At 35.0% G+C, this 13,692-nt stretch overlaps 4 protein-coding genes across 9 annotated transcripts; 1 reads left to right on the top strand and 3 right to left on the bottom strand.

Moving 5' to 3' along the window:
* The first annotated feature begins 2,182 nt into the window (after nt 1–2,182).
* LOC107430187 (uncharacterized) lies at nt 2,183–4,103 on the top strand. 3 transcript variants are annotated; one of them, XM_060818429.1, is made up of 4 exons: nt 2,190–2,435; nt 2,669–2,824; nt 2,947–3,143; nt 3,979–4,103. In XM_060818429.1, exons 2-3 carry the CDS (start codon nt 2,752–2,754, stop codon nt 3,138–3,140), a joined length of 267 nt encoding a protein of 88 aa, XP_060674412.1. In that variant the 5' UTR covers nt 2,190–2,435; nt 2,669–2,751; the 3' UTR covers nt 3,141–3,143; nt 3,979–4,103. The 3 variants fall into 3 exon arrangements, with proteins under 3 accessions (XP_015896471.1, XP_060674412.1, XP_048320053.1); XM_016040985.4 differs by lacking the exon at nt 3,979–4,103 and having other exon boundaries at nt 2,183–2,338; nt 2,947–3,273; XM_048464096.2 differs by lacking the exon at nt 3,979–4,103 and having other exon boundaries at nt 2,200–2,435; nt 2,947–3,273.
* LOC107430185 (uncharacterized) lies at nt 3,225–4,968 on the bottom strand. The gene is made up of 6 exons (XM_016040983.4): nt 4,223–4,968; nt 4,006–4,123; nt 3,784–3,865; nt 3,660–3,711; nt 3,497–3,551; nt 3,225–3,406 (listed from the first exon to the last, which is right to left on the bottom strand). Exons 1-6 carry the CDS (start codon nt 4,607–4,609, stop codon nt 3,225–3,227), a joined length of 876 nt encoding a protein of 291 aa, XP_015896469.2. The 5' UTR covers nt 4,610–4,968.
* A 1,401-nt stretch (nt 4,969–6,369) lies between these two features.
* On the bottom strand, nt 6,370–10,513 carry LOC107430192 (pentatricopeptide repeat-containing protein At2g13600). 4 transcript variants are annotated; one of them, XM_048464095.2, is made up of 4 exons: nt 7,921–10,513; nt 7,114–7,305; nt 6,926–6,993; nt 6,370–6,796 (listed from the first exon to the last, which is right to left on the bottom strand). In XM_048464095.2, exon 1 carries the CDS (start codon nt 10,388–10,390, stop codon nt 7,931–7,933), a length of 2,460 nt encoding a protein of 819 aa, XP_048320052.2. In that variant the 5' UTR covers nt 10,391–10,513; the 3' UTR covers nt 6,370–6,796; nt 6,926–6,993; nt 7,114–7,305; nt 7,921–7,930. The 4 variants fall into 4 exon arrangements, with proteins under 4 accessions (XP_048320052.2, XP_048320051.2, XP_015896484.3 ...); XM_048464094.2 differs by having other exon boundaries at nt 7,152–7,305; XM_016040998.4 differs by having other exon boundaries at nt 6,370–6,993.
* A 2,021-nt stretch (nt 10,514–12,534) lies between these two features.
* Nucleotides 12,535–13,449, bottom strand: LOC107430191 (tubulin-folding cofactor A). The gene is made up of 3 exons (XM_016040997.3): nt 13,168–13,449; nt 12,922–13,008; nt 12,535–12,800 (listed from the first exon to the last, which is right to left on the bottom strand). Exons 1-3 carry the CDS (start codon nt 13,318–13,320, stop codon nt 12,696–12,698), a joined length of 345 nt encoding a protein of 114 aa, XP_015896483.1. The 5' UTR covers nt 13,321–13,449; the 3' UTR covers nt 12,535–12,695.
* Between the last annotated feature and the right edge of the window lie 243 nt (nt 13,450–13,692).

Here is a 13,692-nt window from a genome sequence, read left to right as displayed (position 1 = left end):
CGTGGCTGACCAAGCAAAGTAGGTGAACTGCCAAACCAAGCATTTTTTTCTCCCAACTCATATTTAAATTAGGAAAATCCAACATCATCATCAATTATAAATTGCATTTTCCAACACTACCATATGATGTAAATATATGAAATAATATTTATGATTTCCTTTGCACAGACCCATCTAAACCAATATTCTATACTAATCTTTCTACAATATAGTGGAGAATTGGGATTGACCGATTGAGTACAATGGGTGTGTTTTTTTTTTTTTTTTTTTTTTTTTTTTTTTTTTTAACAAGATAGATAAAGATATAAGCTAACCACATATACATATATGCACCTTGTCCGGTAGCAAGGCCATGTGTAAAACCGTGGTCGGTCACAAAATGGACCTCAATCAGAGCATGCACTGCTCGTGGCCGGTCGTGGATGACTTGAGGTGTGCATATTGTGCCTAGCTTTTTGTTTATGGTATGATTAAAGTGCAATATTAGCTTATTGGGGTAGTTAAACATGGAATTAAAAAGAGAAAGGAGTAATTTGAAGACCAATGGGAAGAGTGGGCTATTTTCTCCAGCCAAAGTATAGACGTGCAAGGAAGTGAGTGAGTGCTTGAGTGTAAGATATGTAATCAAAAGGCAATGAGACAAGCAAAATAGTTTTGGATTACATTACCAAAAATATAATAATAAAAAAAATAAAGGTTTTGGACTATTGGCGTCAAAACCAAATTTTGTGGAAGCGTATAAGGAAAAGGAACCAAGCACCTACACGTGTACTCTTGGGGCTTTTACAGTTTAAGACAGTCAAAATTGGATATTACATATAATGCTAATTTTAGAACTCCTCTATTCTAAATCACTTTAAAATGATGACAAACTTGGTGCTTAAATCAAGCATCTTGTTCAATATTAATCAAAAAGAACAATGAATGAGACATTTTGCGTTTTTCCACTAGTTCAAAGTGCAACAGAGATTGAATTTTGACTCCTCTTGTTAGATAGGCATGGTACACTTTCCCAACCCAAACCAAAGTCAATGTACAATGACCTTTGCAAATGTACGTATGTATATATATATATATATTAATTGCGTACAAAGTTGGATACATGTATCCAATTTGACAGCACTATAATTAATATAATTATAAAATAAAAATAAAAATAGTCGAGATGACACAGGTCATTTTCGTTTCTAATTTAGTATTGGCTTCAGTCCAATTGTTGTTAATAATAATAATAATAATAATAAATTAAATTAAATTAAATTATGAATAACAAATAATAACAAATAATTATAAGATATAAATTAGACTGTCAGTTCGCTGAGTTTAAAGTTTTCCATATACAGTTTGTATAATATATTGTTATTTGGTAGTTCAAAACTAACCAGTCCAAAACTATGTAATTTATCTTTGTTTATGTATCCTAATAACGTTAGTTAGCCTACTAACATATGTTATGAAACTTCATATATCTAAAGTGATATTTGAGTTTTTTTTTTTCTTAAATTAGATGTATTTAAAATTATATTGACACTAAAAGTATATAAATAATTAAGGTCATTATTTATACTTGCCCAAAAACCAAAAAAAAAAAAAAATGAAAGTCACTATTTATACATGTTTGATATGCCTATCCATAGGCCAAGATAATATTTGCCCCAAAAAATTATTAAATAGTTTGGTACATAGATTGTCCTATCTATATATTTAATGGATAATGTAATGTTGCCCTTCTTGATGCGTTTTATATGGATCAGCATTGAACACCTATGCTAGCAAGTTAAATGAATTGGTACTATGCTTTGAGTAAAAGACAATATCGACCATCAAGCGCCACACCATAAATGTGTAACTATGTAATTATCACATGCATTGCTAGCATCACAAATGGAAAGCCATGGTCGGATGCAGCTGTTAAAAGAACCTTCCTGACCGACCTAAGCTTCGAAAGTTTGGTTATTTTGTAATTTTATATATTTTATTAAAAAAATTCTAATTTTTAATCCTCCATTGAAGCCCAAACTTTTGGCCCGAACCTCAAACCTATACTCATTAGCCCAAGCCATTCTGGACCCTTTTTTTTCTTTTTTCTTTTTTTCTTATCGATTTTGATGGGTTCTTCTCAGACCTACTCTATATGTATTAACAGAGAGAGGGATAGATATTGTTTACCGGGAGTGGGACCCAAAAAAGTAGAATGAAATCCCAAAGTGGCCACGTAGTTTATAACATTGAAACCTGAAAACTCCCGAAGCTTCATCCAGCATCCACATCCAGATAAACGCTGTGGATTTTCCTAGTATCCACACATAAGAGCTTCAGGCTTACCATTCTTTTCTCGGTTTGTTCCTCTTGCTTTTTTGTCGTGCTCTTCTTATCTCAGACAAGTTTTCAGATCGAAAACAGTTTTTTATTTTGAATTTGGCAGTACACTACAGGTTTATTTCATTTTCTTGCAACATCTTTTACTAGTTTCATATTTTTGCTGAACCAGAAACAGAAATTCCACAGCATTTGGATTCAATTTCCAATTTTCAACTTTAAATTCTCTGTTTTCTCTGTTTCTTTATATTTTTTTTGTATGATATCAGAATTTTTAGAACCATAACAACCTTTTTGATTCTCATGTTATGTCTTCCAAGTTGCTTTATCCAAAATTTTCATTTTACAGGCTGCAGTTTACTTGGTGAGGTTGTTTTTTATACTTTGAATAGAGATCATTATCAGCTAAAACAAGTTGCAAGCAGAAGCTATATGCGAGGAATAGCTGCATTAACACCTGCAAAGAACAAATTCAAGCAAATCTACCCTTTGAAAGGATCATGGGGTAAGCTCCCCCGAACCCAATTTTTGTTACCTTTTTATTTTCTCACAATTAATAGAACATCATAACCCCAATAGTATTCAACAACTATATAATACATATACTATGCTGTGGTAATTGATCAGGTAATGCAGCTACTTCAACACCAAAGAAACAGAGAAACAATGAGCCTGGGGAAGAAAGAGGACCAGTTACAAAAGAAAAGGATGTTCCTGTTGTTGCCTTTAGCCGACCTCCACCACTCCCGCCGGTTGTTGGGCCTTTGGTTCTTCTCTCCTTGCTGGAAACATGGTCTGGTCGCGATGGCAATGACAACTGAAAGGTGTCTGTAACAAGTCCTAACTCTATGCTTCTGGCTTGATATGAAACAAAGTTGTAGTTGTAGTTGATGAAAATTATGTTTTTACTCCTTGTTTAAAAACTTTGAAATGAAGACTATAACTTTAAATGCATAGCTTAGTAATTTAGTTGGGTAACTCCAGATTCTAAAGTAGCCTTCGAGAAAAGGGTTGATGAACATTGTAAAAGACATTGAGTGAATCTTTAGTATCCATTGTAGGATTTCATGTTGTCTCTTTAGGAACCCTGCAAGATATATGTATAGAGTTTGAAGCTGTGGTGTCTAATAATAAATTAACAAAGGCTTTGAAATGTAAATGGAAGTTTTAAACCTACATTGAGCTGTCGTTGGGAAATTATCAAAGATTGAAGTCACTGTCTTCAACAAAGTCTGCATCAATCAAAAGGTTACTTAAAAAAAAAAAAAAAAAAAAAAAGCACGATTGATTGCTTCTGTACAATGAAAACCCAAATGCATTTTGTTGAAATTTGTCATTACCAGCACTAGTATTCCTGGTTTGATTGGTGACTCAATCACAATTTGAGCTTTCCTGCGGAGAATCAACAACTGGTGAGTTTGTGTTATTGTAATTTGTCCAGAGGCCAGATCATACGGTAATTACTTGATAATTATTTTTTCTCCTTCTTTGGTGAATTCAAAGACACTGCAGCCTCTAGTGAATGGAATTTGCACCTTTTTAAATTCTGCAATGGAAATTGATTAACCTTGTCAATTAAATTTAATAAACAGATATATCCATTCAATGATTTGATGAAACCTTGCATTTCTGTTTGCGTTTTTTCGTTTCGGCATAAAGTGAGACGATATGCAAAATCAATCCTACCCAAATGCCAGTTTGCTGCTGCTGTTAGCTGATCATCTCCTTTATAAACATGTTTCACATTGAACCTGACATTCTGGCCCATGCTTACAGTAAGCTGATCAAAAAACTGCATTACTTCCTACAAGTACTCTATAGTCCATTGTCAGCGGCGAGAAAGCAGGAGGAAAAAAAACATATCTCAGGTCTAAGAGTCAAGGAGAAAGGTTGATTTACTGACCTTTTTGCCTTGGAATGGTGTGGGAAAAGAGCACTCATCGATGTGACAGTCCGCTGAAATGTAATTACCTAGTTGCTTTAACTTCTTCTCGTTGATGCATATGTAGAATTCTTTAACCGTATCAGATGCAGAGAGAGGGCTTGAATTCGTGAAACTCCAGCTTTTATTAGCTGATGCCATAATCGGGAAAAGCTTGCGGTGATGTAGCACTGCTTTGTTTTCTGTTTGTCTTCCCATACAAATGCTATGCTGTAATATTTCCATTTTGTGACGTTGACCAAATTGAGTTGTAAAAGGCAAGGATCCAAGGGAAGGCACTGTCTTTGTTTTCAGCCACATTGTCTGTCTTGGGGCTGTGCCCGAAAAACTGATGGAATTAGCAGCCATTGTCTTTTGACAAAGTCGAGGCAATTAGAGGGCATAGAAAGAGATATTATTATGCAGGATGTAGAATTTGCATTAAAGGAGCTATGGCGCACTGATTGATAGGATAGAGCAAGGAATAAAGGGGAATTTGTCGTGTATGCCTTTGGTTTGGGAAAAGGAATTTCTACTTTGTTACTCTTTTATGGTCATCTTTTTGTTTGGCTTTCAAATCTTCTTTGTGCCTTGTCATGAAGTCTTAAGAATCGCAACTCTAGGTTGTGTAAAAGTTTGGATTTTACAGTTGCTCATTGTTTAGTCCCTGTCGAATAAATTTGAGAGGATTGGAAGTTCATCTCACAAAACACCTTAAAATTTGGAGGATTAATATGCATGAAAGGGTTCAAAATTAAAGTTTGTTTTATTTGTTTGTCATTGGTGCTTTCCTTGGTGTAAGCCTGACTTGGCCAGTTTTGCTATACAACTGAAAGCTGAAAAGAAATAAACAAATAAAAGCCCAGAAATCTGGGTGGGCAGGGATGTAGAAAGCCCAGATGAAAAAAGTCCAACAAGGGTTAGCCGACCAGGACAAACAGAGTAAGGCCTAGATGAAGAAAATCCCAAAGTGTAGATGGAGAGAGTGAAGTGGGAACTAGCAAGAATGTTTGACAATATATAAAAATTAAAATGTGGGTGTACAGACTGATCTTGCATTAGTGCACTAAGAATGACGGCTAGGCAAACTACCCATCCTCCAACCTTCTCACTTGCAATAACAAAGCGACACAGAAATATATATATATATATATATATTATATTACCTTCATTTGGATTTACATTCGGCAAATATCAAATTAAGAACAAATTTATTTTTGTGACAACGATTCGGAAGAAAAAAAACACTTGGAACAACCTAATCTCTCTTTCTTTCAGAGAATCTATTTCTCTCATTAAACAGGGAAAAAGAATAAAAAGAATGCTAATTTGCAAGAAATTGTTAAAACATACTAGTAATACAAGATTGAGACCATGAAAGAAATGTTTATGATGGTCTACGAGGTGCAAGAGAGACTCCCCAGCAGGATGTGGGTCGATTAGGAGGCATGCCAGCCATTCCATTGTATGGATTAGACTCTCAAGGCCTTGGGAATGGTTGGATAATAAATAATAATAATAATCTAAAAAAGTCTATGAGCAGCGTTTGTTGGGTTATATTTGGTGCTGATTGATGACCTTAATTTGTTTTCTTCAAACAATAGCAATGATAATAACTTTATAAAAAGCAATTATAACATAATGGAATATAATAATAACAATAATACAAGCCATGCACGCAATCCCAGATGCTATAATCTCTGCAAATAGAGGCCTAAGGATTAAAAGAATCTTACTACAGTTCTTTCATGGTCTACAAACATTAAACTATTATCCAACAGCACATGGTTGACAAAGTGACAGAAAAATAATGGAAGATGAATATGTTTTCCTTTTTTCTTTTGTGGATTGTCTCGTTATGCACTATATGTATAATCTGTTTCTGAAAAAGCTATATATGTAACTCTGTAAAAAATGCTAGTGTCAAACATTATATAGTTTCTGTCAGAAACTAGTGAATCCTGTGATAAACAATAACAGAACTTCAAAGCATTTTCAATTTGTTGAAAATTTCTTCCTTTTTTTTTTTTTTTTTTTTTCTGTTGCATGAAAACAAATAATAAAAAAATAATAGTTGAATAAAAAATAAAAAAAAAATTATGCCCTATCGAGACTCGAGAGTCATCATATTCGTCATCATAAATCAGATTATTCGTCCAGGCATTCCAGTCTTAACAATGTGATACAGCATCTAGCATATATAATATATAGAACAAAGTGGTTGACATACCTGTGGGTGATAATACAGCCATTTGACATTGCCATTGGTTTATCATCCTCAAAACATGGACATGTTTTGAAAAAGAAAAAAATAAAATAATAAAAAAACAATATTAAAATTTGGTCTGCTCCCTGATAACCGCTCCAAATTGCACCTAAATTAATAGATTCACCAGCCACTCTATGCAGTCTCTATTATCTTGTAACCTTGTCTACCTATCCAGTAAACAAAACCAGAAATGGGCCACCGAGGACCATATATCAGAGCTCCTAGGTACCATTCCAACCCACACGTGTTCATGATCAGCCTGGCTTCAGACCATAATGCACCTTGAGCTATGGATCATATAATAATAGTCAATGATTGAACCAAATCATCCTACAAAATTCAACTTGTCTCAAGTTGAGCAGAAAAGAATCTTTGTACAGGCAGACAATTTGCTGGCAAAACCCCTCAACGCCTACCTCTCTGAAAAAAACCAGTTTTCTAGCTTTCTGTGGTCTTTGCAGATCAATTATCCACTCTGATTCCCCTGGTATTACAAACAGATTGAAAACCCTATATAAACTCCCAACCAATGAAATCATATCCACAATTATCAGATAAGAAGAGATTTCTAAAGTGAAAGGAAAAAAAGGTGAACTTTAATTACCTCCAATTACATAATGAATAACAAGGTTAGCCATGTACCTGCTGCGGCTGCAATCACCAAAAGTTTCCAGGGAAGATGGCCACTTCCGAAGAGGGGACAGGTCAAATCAAGAATAGCAGCACATGCTTTCCATTCCATTGTTTCTGTGCTATCCAGAGCCCCTTCGGAGCACAAACATCCCGGGAGGAGGACCTATTCAAAAGAAGCTTAGATAATTAGGATCAAAATAATGTCAATCGTACATTGTATGAAAATTTACATTTTAATGTATTTAGCTTTATGTCTTCCTTTCTCTTCTGTTTGTCACAAAATTCAAGTCAGATAAACAAGAACAACACTCGAACTCTATTCTTTGGCACGGTACTTTCTTGGCAGGATACTATAATAAACGCTTAATCAATTACGGGTGTAGGAATGTGCAGAACATAATTAATTGAAAGCTAACCACAAAACAGTAGTTAGAGCTAAGAAAATATGAGACAAGTTTATAGATAGCATCAAGTTGTTAAATATACACTGGAAAATGCAATATCATCTATAAATACCCTATCTGTTCTTATTGTATCAACTCTAGTGTTTGCTTGAAGATTTTGTCTTGCTCCATTTCAAGTTAATATATCCTCTAAAATGGACACATCAGTATCCCAAGAATACAATTCCAGTCGCGAAAGTGGATTTTCCTTGTTCTTTTTTTTTTTTTTTTTTATCATAAAGCTATAATTCCTCCTTCACAGACAAAAAAAAAAAAAAAAAAAAAAATTCTTGTTAAAATGACCCATATTTTTCCCATGAACAATATAAACTGACCTTCTGTGTTTCAAAGACCATAATGCGTCAAACTGAAACCATCTTTTTCCCATTTTTGCATCATTAACATATGCCCAGACAATCTCATTAGCTCCATATGAACTTCTTTACTGTCAGGATGTGATATGTCATCAGCAAAAAAGGAATGAATAGATCCTCCAATTTGAACCCAACTAGAAGCAGGTTCCTTGCAGAGTATTTTTTCTTTCATTTTCTTCCTCAATTCTGCAATACTACTCCACATGCCAGCTGAAGCATAAATATTTGCAAGAAGAATATAGGCAGATTCATTTCCAGGCTGCAGCTCAAGAAGATTCTTTGCTGCAAGTTTCCCCAGGTCCACATTTCTATGTATGCTACAGGCTGATAGAAGAATTTGCCATATATGAGCATCAGGGTCAACAGGCATTTGATCAATTGTCCTCTTAGCATCTATTAGGAGCCCAAGTCGGCCTAGTAGGTCTACCACACAGGCATAATGTTCTACATGTGGAAGTATTCCATGAAATTCAAACATAGAGTTCAAATGAAAACATGCCTCTTCGACAAGACCTGTATGGCAGCATGAAGTAAGTACTCCAAGATAAGTTATCTCATCAGGTTTCAAGCCAACTTCAGACATCTTGTTGAATAGTCTAGATAATTGATAATGGAAACCATGTTGAGCATATCCCATCATCATAGCATTCCAAGAAGCTAAATTGTCTTTAGATGTGTGCCGAAATGCCTTCTCTGCATCACCTATGTTTCCACACTTGCAGTAAATGTCAATAATAGAAGTTTCAACAAAGCTGTCCTGATCGTATCCAGATTTATGAGCAAGACAGTGAATTACCCTTCCCTGTTCCAAATCTGAGGTAGCACCACAAGCTTTAAGGATAGTACAGAAAGTGGTGCTGTCCACTTCAAGGCATAAGCACCTTGAAGTACGAAATAAAGTTAGGGCATCAGCATGACAACTGGCACGAACAAAAGTAGTTGTCATTGCGTTAAGAAGTTCTATGTTTGGCTTATAAACTTCAGCAAATACCCCTTTTGATTCACTAATCAAATTGCATTTTCCATATGATGTTACCAAGCAGGAAATTACATGATCATCCATCATGAAGCCCAATTTGATTACATGGCAATGAATTTGCGTTGCTAATGTTGCTGAATTGAAGTTGGACACAATTTCAAGGATGCTAGCTAAAGTATATCTATCCGGTGGGAAGAAATTAACCATCTGACAAAACATCTCAAAAGCCTGAGCATCAAGTCTGTTCTCGGAGTATCCAGCAATCAGAGAATTCCAAGAAACAGTGTCTCGGCAAAGCAGATTATCAAAGATGCATCTAGCATTGTCCATTTGCCCACACTTCCCGTACATCAAAACAAACACATTGCTAACAGAAGCTGCGTGAAAATACCCTGCCTTCAGACTAAGTGCTTGGATTTGTTCCCCAGGTCTTAACATCCATAACCCAGCAATGGCAGACACAACATTGATTATCGTATACTCATTTATTTCCAAATCTTCAGAGTGCAAAATTTTAAACAATTTCAAAGCTTCCGCATCATCATTAGCAGCTCCTATCCTTTCAGTCCACGAAACAACATCCGGTTCAATAATTTCATCAAACATCTTAAGAGCAGCCTGTTTACTCCCACACCTAGAGTACATATTCATAATTGCATTACTCAAATGAACCGAAGAACTGAATAACAAACCCATCTTAAAACCAATCCCATGAATTTGCTCTCCCTCCCTGACAACATGCAATGCACCAAGCACACCAGTCAGGCTAAACTCATTCAGCTCCAATCCCAAACCGCACATCCCAGAAAACACCTCCTTCCCCTTCTCAAACTCCCCATTCCAGACATACCCACAAATCATTGCGGTCAATACCACATTGTCCACAGCCAAACAGTCCCCAAAACACTTCTCAGCCGACCCAACATCACCATTTCTCGCATAGTTCTCAATCAACCCACTAACAAGATATGCGCTAGATCCAAACCCCAACCTCATACAAACACCATGGGCAATCTCATTTTCTTCCAAACAATTGCTTGCTTTCACCAAAGAACTCAATGTGAAATCATCAGGTCTCAGACCCACATGCCTCAACAAGTCGAAGAGCTCGAAAACGGGTCTGGGTCGGACAAAACGAGCGAACCCGGCAATGAGAGCGTTGTAAGAGACTGTATCGGGGAATGGAATGTCGAAGAGGAATCGCTGAGCACGAGACAAGTCGCCTAGCTTGGAGAAATGGGAGATGATAATGGTGGCAAGGAAGGGGTCGAGATGGTGACCTGATTTGATGAAGAGGGCATAGGTTTGGTCTGTGAGGTTTGGATTGGAGGGACTTGGAGATGGAGAGGCTAATATGGAGGCTTTCAGGGCTTGTGGGTAGAGACCTTGGCGAACTAAGGCTTTGAAGGACTGGTGGGGACTGCGAGTGTAAAGCGTTCTTAGAGTGTGCATGAGCTTCTTCTTCAGGCATGGCTTAATTTGCTCGATTAAGCTTTGGTTTTGTAGCAGAGAAGTGGATTCTGTGGAAACAAATAACTGTAAAAGGGCGCGAAGAGCTTAAATATATCTCAATCTCTAACCAATCAAACGTTGCCAAGTAATTCTCAATTTAAGGATTTCATTACAATTTGATTAAAACTAAGAAAGCAATTCTTATAGAAAGTAAAATGAAACTTTATTTATTTATTTTTTTTTTAAAGATTCACAACTAGTATTGAATTTTTAAAAGATAATATAACATTTTTCTCCTTGACCTTGGGTAAATGTTGGGATCTAAAAATAAGAAAATTTTGATTATTCAAATAACTCATTAAATAATTTTATTTATTTATTTTTTTTTTTTTCAGAGCAGAGGTGTTCTTATTGAGTTGTTAAAATTTTCTTGACCGTTCTTTCAAACATGTTGAATGTAAAATAAAATCTCATATGGAAAAGTTTTACAATATTTCAAGTCTTTTTCTATTGAAATTTATTTATTTAAATATGAATATTGTAAAATCAAATGGGAGTGTAAATGGCTTTTATCAATCGTTTATGGGAAAAGAATTTATTTAACTTTGCTTTATTTTTTTTATCAGCGCCATTGTCTACATTCCCATGTGTGAAATCGCGGGGGAAAAAAAAATTAATTGAAAAGCTGAAAAAATGTTACTTTTTTTTATTAAATCTTGATGTTTATTATTATTTATGATAATTATCAATTTGTGTAATAAATTTTAATTAAAATATTTAATTTTATTATTTTTATACTAAAGATAATATTTTAATTATAGATCAATTGCTATGGCGACAAATAATATATATATATATATATATATATATTTTGGTTTGGATCCACTGGGTTTACAATTTAGTATGACTTTGCCATGTCACAAGGAAGAGAACAAGTGATATCTATTTGAGAGTGACTTATGCCACTTCGCCCTTCCTGTCTATGAAGAGACCAGAAAGAAAAAGGGACTGAAAGTGCGATATGAGCAAACATTGACCGTTTGGTTTTATTATTATTATTATTTTTGTAATAAACCATTGACCATTTGTTCAAGTATTAATTGAGTGATTTGAAAATGGAAATCAATTGAAAAAACAATCTAATCTACTTCAAAGTCATAATAATTATGTGCAATTCATTGTAATTATTTACTAGTCTTTTTTTTTTTTTTTTGTCGCCTTTTACCTTGATATTTTCTTTTTTATTTAATCATATAGATAGCCAAACTATGAGGTTTAGAACTTGGTAAATTTCAGAAACAAACAAAATCCATCTGTTCTGATAAATCAAATGAAAATATATATTGAAAATTTCTTGCCGAAAATTTCATATCCAATTCATTGAACAATACCAGTTTATTGCTCAGTTGCTCTCTTCCACAAAACATAGTGCCAACAATTTCTAAAATATGGTTGAGCTTAATCCTAGTGTTAAGAAGATCATACTAATTTAAAATCCTATTCGACATAACTTCTGCTTTTGTCACTGTTTTTACTTCTCTTAAAAGTGTTTTCCGAGGAAATCATCCTCCACTAACTTTGGCTAGAAATGCCTCTAGAGGCCAGAAGCACTTCTTAAAAATTATTTATACACTCCCAGAATCAGCTTTTAACCTCAAAAGCTGTTTTTGACTTTCTAAAATAAATGCCAAACAGAGCGTAAATACAACCAATGCTACTCTGTCAGAGTCTATGCTTTGTCATTGTCTCTTTGATACCCTGATGATCTACAAAGCCAGAGAAAGATGATGAAGGATGAACAAGAAAGAAAGAGTAGAGGGAAGAAAATGGAATTAGAGATGGTATTATGCACCCTTTAAGTTGATGAAGGATGAACAAGAAAGAAAGAGTAGAGGGAAGAAAACGGAATTAAAGATGGCATTATGCACCCGTTTTTTGCATTGGCAAAACCAGATTAGGCTTAAGGATGATTTCTAAAGGTGATTTACAATTCCATATTCCAAACTCTAAAGCCTAGCTGAAAACCCACATATACAAGCGAATATTAACAGTTCCATAAGTTTAACACAAACTATTTCAAGCACCCACACTTGATTCAGTTTCTACATGTACATTCCAAAATGGGAAATTAAAAAACAACCAAATATCATAACACAATCTCAATATATACCAAAGTGTCAAAAGCAAATAACAGAGAAAAACACAGTGATCCAAATCAAAATAGTTGTAAAAATGGTCCACTTTTGACATACCCATTTGGTAAATAGGAAGTTTTACAGACACATTGGGAAGGGGAAGGGTACATTTAAGCATCTTCGGATGTGGGAAACAATTTCTCAAGTTCCTCAATTGTGCTTCGAGCTTCTTCAATTTCTGGGCCTTCATTTTGATTCGATTCCTCCAGCTCTGCCTGAGGGGAAAAAAAAAAAAAAATTGAATTGGGAATAAAACAATTTATTAGTATATTCAGGAAATGGAAGGTGGTCAGAGCTCAGAGATTAATTCAGTAAAGCCATGTTATTTATACGTACCAAAGTAGCTTTGAGATCAGCTATGGAGGTCTCCAAACGCTTCCGACAATCGGGAATCATCATCCTCGATTCCGCCAACACATTTTCCTTTTTTTTTTTTTTTTATTCAATTCCCCCCCCACACCAAAAAAAAAAAAAAAAAAAAAAATCAATTTTTGATGAAACCCTAAACCTAAATCGATGGTCGTGAAAATAAGATGAATTAGAAAGAGAGAGAGAGATAGAGAGAGGGAGTGTTAGGACTACCTGTTGCTTGAGGTCATAAGGGTCGGCTCCATCGTCCTTCATTTGGGTAGTTTTGGCAGCTTCTCTCTGAACCTCTTTCTCATAAGAATGAAGCTCCTTCACGATTCGCTTGCAACTGCTCGTCTTGATTTTCAAGCTTCTCACCGTCGCCATTGGAGATCGCTCTCTCTATTTAGCTCTCTCTGCTCACTCAGTATTTCAATCTGCAAAAGCCGACTCTTCCTTTTACCTTTCTCTTTCTCTGCTCCTCTCTCTGATCCGATCTCTTTCTTCACCATTTTCATTGTCTCATCCCTTGCTAAGCTACTTTGCCTTTTGGGCCTATTACGTATTGGGCATCAAATATTGGGTTTTGGATTTTTAGGCTTTGATTCCGCCTAGACCCAATTATTTTAGGAAATTTACCATCAATACAACTTTAATTGTACACACGGTTTAATATCGTACACTATATTTTTTTCTGACATTTTATATTTTAAACTTCATTTTTTATTCAACGTGTTGTTTTTAATTTTTTTTTTAATT

This window comes from Ziziphus jujuba, chromosome 6 (assembly GCF_031755915.1).
Source record: "Ziziphus jujuba cultivar Dongzao chromosome 6, ASM3175591v1".
NCBI classification, from domain to species: domain Eukaryota; kingdom Viridiplantae; phylum Streptophyta; class Magnoliopsida; order Rosales; family Rhamnaceae; genus Ziziphus; species Ziziphus jujuba.
This window is presented reverse-complemented; position numbering and strand designations above follow the sequence as displayed.

Bases quoted from the DNA above. Each gene is read 5' to 3' on its own strand.
- LOC107430187 (XM_060818429.1), top strand. From the start codon at position 2,752: ATGCGAGGAATAGCTGCATTAACACCTGCAAAGAACAAATTCAAGCAA. The intron at 2,825-2,946 runs GTAAGCTCCCCC...GTAATTGATCAG, and splicing joins CCCTTTGAAAGGATCATGGG to GTAATGCAGCTACTTCAACA.
- LOC107430185 (XM_016040983.4), bottom strand. From the start codon at position 4,609: ATGGCTGCTAATTCCATCAGTTTTTCGGGCACAGCCCCAAGACAGACA. The intron at 3,866-4,005 runs GTAGGATTGATT...TTTCCATTGCAG, and splicing joins AGCAGCAAACTGGCATTTGG to AATTTAAAAAGGTGCAAATT. The intron at 3,552-3,659 runs GTAATGACAAAT...TGATTGATGCAG, and splicing joins AACCAGGAATACTAGTGCTG to ACTTTGTTGAAGACAGTGAC.
- LOC107430192 (XM_016040998.4), bottom strand. From the start codon at position 10,390: ATGCACACTCTAAGAACGCTTTACACTCGCAGTCCCCACCAGTCCTTC.
- LOC107430191 (XM_016040997.3), bottom strand. From the start codon at position 13,320: ATGGCGACGGTGAGAAGCTTGAAAATCAAGACGAGCAGTTGCAAGCGA. The intron at 13,009-13,167 runs GTAGTCCTAACA...AAAAAAAAAAAG, and splicing joins CTTATGACCTCAAGCAACAG to GAAAATGTGTTGGCGGAATC. The intron at 12,801-12,921 runs GTACGTATAAAT...TTTTCCCCTCAG, and splicing joins CTGATCTCAAAGCTACTTTG to GCAGAGCTGGAGGAATCGAA.